At 43.3% G+C, this 5223-nt stretch overlaps 1 protein-coding gene across 1 annotated transcript; it reads left to right on the top strand.

The window, feature by feature from the left end:
* Positions 1-1949: 1949 nt before the first annotated feature.
* On the top strand, positions 1950-4981 carry LOC119308806. Its single transcript, XM_037584962.1, has 5 exons — positions 1950-2344; positions 2521-3172; positions 3303-3502; positions 3611-3855; positions 3952-4981. Exons 1-5 carry the CDS (start codon positions 2052-2054, stop codon positions 4749-4751), a joined length of 2190 nt encoding a protein of 729 aa, XP_037440859.1. The 5' UTR covers positions 1950-2051; the 3' UTR covers positions 4752-4981.
* The last annotated feature ends 242 nt before the right edge of the window (positions 4982-5223 follow it).

Below are 5223 nucleotides of genomic sequence, written 5' to 3'. Positions count from 1 at the left end.
GCGGGCGGGCAGCAAGGTTGTCAGAATCGCGATTCTGTTATACGATTCTATGACTTTACGATCCAAACTAACCCCTATGATTCTACGATTTTACTTCATAGAATCTACGTTTCTACGATCCTGATAGTGAAGATTCTACGATTTGCGATCCTACCATTGGAGCTCCGATCCGATTCAAAATCACGATTCTGACAACCTTGGCGGGCGGCGACGGTGTTGCGGCGGGCGAAGGGAGGAAGAAGGCGGGCGGGCGGAATGAAACTGAAGAGCAATCGGTTGTTGGCGCGCGGCCGCGAGTTTTACATCTCCTGGAGGTGGAGATGCAAATTTGCATCTACATTGTCGGTTGGAGATGGGTTTTTGGCCTCGAAGATGCAAAAAATAGTTATTTTTACATCTACATCATCTATTAGAGATGCTTCAAAATAATATATGCGCAGTTTAGAATTTTAAACGGATCGACATGTCATGATGTCTGTGTAATCACAAATTCACAATAATCCAGAGACTGACAAATTTTCAACCTTTTCCTTAAATATCGTGATGTCTCCTACCAGGCTGGCAAGGCCTCCTGCCGATTTACAGGAATTTCATGGATACTTTGTACGTCAAATTAGTTGTCTTAGATTTGTCTAGATATATAAATCTGTGATAATATTTGGACGGGGGTAATATTTAAACGGTAACACTACCTTTGGACCGACTGATGACTTGCGCCTGTGAGTCATCTTCATGGCCACAAGATGGATCAACAAGTTTGCAATATTGGGCGTGTTGCAAACACAAATTTGTAACACTGGCCATGCTGCAAACATACGAAGCTGAACACGTAGCCAACACATGTATATAATTTGATCATTTTTTCAGTGAAATTTTTTCTGCAACATTATCCTTGTTGCAAAAATCCTTCTGCAACACCATCTATGTTGCAAAAAGGCGTAAGACAGAAAAAACTGCAACACAACCACTATTGCAAATATTATTCTGCAACATGACATTTGTTGCAAAAAAATAATGCTTCAAGCTAAAAAAAAGGCTTTGGGTGGATTTGCAATGAAGTTGTTGCTACAGAGCAAACATCGCAACCACGAGGTTGTTGCAGTCCACGACATACACATTTGGGGAGATCTGCTATTTTTGCGTCAATCGGATGGCCCCGGAGGCGACCGATTTTTTTGTTCTATCCACCGACAGACGTGTAGCATCGCCTATTATTTAAAAGATAAGAAGTTTATAGATTTATTTTTCTTTTGGAGCCCTTCCTATTCATAGGAACCAATCCTTTCTATTTTGAAGGAACAAAAACACTAGCCTAGACCCAATGGGAAAAAAATCATATGAACAAAATGACATATCTTTTACTATAGGATTTCAGATACATATCATCTCACCTTTTATGATCTTCCTATTTCTGTGAGGCATCAAAAATAAAAAAATTCCATCTGTCTCTATATTTTGTTCATATTATATATTATTTGCAAGATTTGTTTCACTTGGCATGCAAAATGCTCATATATAGAATCAAAATGGTCACATAAATCATAAAGTTTGTTCATGTAGACCTGAAACTGTTTCCAGCCGCACGTAAAGTTTTTATACCAATGTCCAACAAATACTTCAGTATTTACTGAAATCATGTGTTCAAGAGAATGTTTACTTAACTCCGACAATCATGGTTCATTTACTAGTTATTATTCCAAAAAAATATTGTTTGAGGGGTAAAAAGGAATAAAATATATTCTTCTGTAAAATAAATGTTTTGTGTATGTAAAAGATCAAAAAATGTCTATTTGATGGTTGATTTGTTTTGAGACAAAAACTGATGATCAATGAAAGAAAAAGAAAAAAAACCAACGAAAACACCGGTATCACATAGGCTGGCCCAATTAGGTCTTGCTGGATTCGCAACTGGCGGAGAATAGGATTTTCGTTCCGCTCCTCGCTACTTCGTCCCCATTCCTTCTCCCCTCTTCGTTTTCTCTCTCTAGGGTTTTTGCGGCGCCGAATCCCAGCTCCGGCGACTGGCGGCGGGCGACGGCGAGAAGCGAAAAATGGGGGAGGTGATGGAGATGACAGAGGTGCTGCAGTCGGTGAGCGACCTCCCCGTACAGGACCCTCCCGGGGAGGAGTTCTCGGCCGCCGACCTCAGGTGGGTCAAGTACGCGAGCTCCGAGCACCACTGCGACGACGTTGCGCTCATCCCCTACGACCGGATGGAGGCCTTCATCAGCGGCGAGTGCAACAACCCCGAGTACCCCACCAGGTTCCACATCGAGCGCGGCCGCAAGCGCGAAAGGGGCACCCTCAAGGAGGTCAGGAGCGACGACTATCTCCTCTACAGAATGTACGTGTCTTCCTGCTGCCACCTCCCCTGCTTGCCCCTGCTTTGCTCGCAATATTTTTCGGAAAGGCCTCTGCTCACCATGCCAATTATTCGGTCATTGCAAGTTCTTCTTTTTTCACAGCAAGGCTGTTACAAAGATCTTAATGATTAGTGTGTCCTGTTCCAAATTGATTCAGGTATTGGTGTTCGTTTGGCCCTGAAAATTATGGGGAGGGAGGGACGATCTTGCCTAGCAGAAGGTACAGGCTTAACACAAGAAATCGTGCAGCTCGCCCGCAGTCGATGCGAGGTTGCACCTGCCATTTCGCAATCAAGCGGTTATACGCTCGCCCTTCGCTGGCTCTCATTATCTACCATGAGAGGCGCCATGTCAACAAGTCTGGTTTTGTATGCCATGGACCCCTGGACCGGGACGCTATTGGTCCTGGTGCCAGGAAAGTGCCGTATGTTGGGAGCGAGATTCAGCAGCAGACCATGTCGTTGATCTATCTCGGCGTCCCCGAGGAGAACATTCTGCAGACACATATAGAAGGGATACAACGCTACTGTGGCTCAGATGCAAAGGTCGATAACCTTGCCTCGCAGTATGTCCACAAGCTTGGGATGATCATCAAGAGGTCTACGCATGAGCTGGATCTAGATGACCAAGCTAGCATCAGGATGTGGGTCGATAGGAACAAGAAGTCTGTGTTTTTCCACCAGGACTCAACCGAGACAGATGCCTTTGTACTAGGGATCCAGACAGAATGGCAACTGCAGCAGATGATCCGCTTTGGTCACCAGAACATTTTGGCCTCTCATTCCTCATTTGGTGTAAGCAAGCTGAAGGTATCCGACTACAACAAAAGCTGATAGTTGTGTAGTTATACTTATATGCAACATCTTATAGTATGTGATGTCTAGTTATGTCTACAGGGGCAGGTTTCATCATTTTTTGACATTCTACTCTTTGCTGCAGTACCCCTTGCACACAATTCTTGTATTTGATTCAAGACAACAGGCTCTGCCTGTTGCATGGATTATAACCCGATCTGTTACCAAGCATGACACTTCGAGATGGATGAAAGCACTTACTAGTAGAATACATTCTGTTGATTCCAACTGGAGGATTGGTGGATTTATAATTGATGATCCAACCTCAGAGCTGGACCCAATCAGGTATAGGCGTATGGCATAGATTTACATATGATCTAACTGTAAAATTTTCCCGTGTAGATTCTGCGATGTAGTTCATTGCCGTTGACGAAATGTGTCATTGTTTTTCAGGAATGTATTTTCCTGCCCGATTTTATTTTCTTTATGGCACATAAGGAGAACATGGCTTAAAAATATAATCAAGAAATGCAGCAATACTGAGGTGCAACGGGAAATATTTACACAACTAGGAAAAATGATGTACAGTATCTGGAGTGAGAAAAATCCCATGGATATCCTGGAACAATTGTTTCAGGACTTTGTTGACCAAACCACCTTCATCCAGTATTTCAAGTCATTTTGGGTTCCCAAATTGGGTAAGAATCTTAGGTAGTATATTCAAAATGTACATTGAATTGCAAATCCTCGTCTAGATGCTAATAATGTTTCTTGTGTGCCATTGCCCCATCTAGAGATGTGGATTGATACCATCAGAAATTTACCCCTGGCAAGTCAGGAATCCTGTGGTGCTATTGAGGGTTACCATCTAAAGCTCAAGCTTAAAGCATATGATGATTCACAGCTTGATGCTCTTCAACGTGTGGATTGGTTGGTGCACAAGCTGACAACAGAGCTGCATTCTGGCTACTGGCTCAACCTATATGCAGATGAGAGCGGTTCATTTCCCGAGGTGAAAGCAGAGTACATTGCATCCACTTCATGGCAAAGGGCTCTGCACATACCTGATGAGGCTGTTCTATTTGATGACAAAGAACCTCTTTCAGCCAAGGTGGCAAGCCAGAAGGATGCTAGTCAAATGCAGACTGTATGGAATGCTGGGTCTGAATTCTCTCTGTGCAGTTGTTCGTGGTCAATGCAGGGTAACCTATGTAAGCACATCATAAAGGTTAACATGATGTATGCACCACGCAAGGATTTCCAGCCCTCGCTATCATTTCAATCGTTTCAGCGCGTCCTACTTGATCTGTGGCAAAAACCACTGGATGATTCATTCTCACTCGATCTGTCGGTAGCATGGGTTATGCAAATGCAGGAGAGGATCCAAAAAGTGGCTGAGCTTGCTGCGTCTGATGGTATCGCCCAAGTTGCAGGCAAATTGCCAATTCAATGGGCAAACAAGAGAGGGAGAAGAACAGCTATTAGGCGCACAAGCCCCATGTGTTTTCTTCCTCATTCCAACGGCAGTGTGCAAAGAGATTTGACTCCGAAGAGGAACAGAAAGAGGAGAAGGTTGTCCAACTTTTCAGGCTAACTACTGTTTGTACTGACCATTGTTGGCCAGGGAGTTCTTTTTTCTCACTGTAATTAGACTAACTGCGTTTTGTTTCTTTTCTAGTTCTTCTCCAGTTACATTTGGTGCGAAAACTCACTTAGCTAGTTGTAATCAGATTGATATAGGCCTTGGATCATTTTCACCTTCCGGGACCATCATTTGGATGGTTACGTGGATATAATTATTCAGGGAGTAATAGTTGAGTTTAAGCAATGTGCTATCTGCAAATTTTGCACAAGTTGCCATGCATTGTATCGCCTCCGGTCTTACCTGCTTATCATCTGTCACTATGCCAGTACCTCCTGAAAGCTGTTGAAGCATTGTGGGAACCATTAATGTGCTGCAGTTGTTGTGGGTTGAGGCCATTGTACTGGGCAAGTGGAATTTCAGAATCTTAATCTTATCTGGTAGGCATTTCTAGTCTGCAGATTATTTTGGTCTTGTTATTCTC

This window comes from Triticum dicoccoides, chromosome 5B, assembly GCF_002162155.2.
Source record: "Triticum dicoccoides isolate Atlit2015 ecotype Zavitan chromosome 5B, WEW_v2.0, whole genome shotgun sequence".
NCBI lineage: Eukaryota > Viridiplantae > Streptophyta > Magnoliopsida > Poales > Poaceae > Triticum > Triticum dicoccoides.
This window is presented reverse-complemented; position numbering and strand designations above follow the sequence as displayed.

What these genes read in the sequence shown, in the direction of transcription:
- LOC119308806 (XM_037584962.1), top strand. Translation starts at nt 2,052, where the DNA reads ATGGGGGAGGTGATGGAGATGACAGAGGTGCTGCAGTCGGTGAGCGAC. An exon ending in TTGGTGTAAGCAAGCTGAAG is followed by an intron (nt 3,173 to 3,302) that starts GTATCCGACTAC and finishes TCTTTGCTGCAG; the next exon opens with TACCCCTTGCACACAATTCT. An exon ending in ATTTTGGGTTCCCAAATTGG is followed by an intron (nt 3,856 to 3,951) that starts GTAAGAATCTTA and finishes TGCCCCATCTAG; the next exon opens with AGATGTGGATTGATACCATC.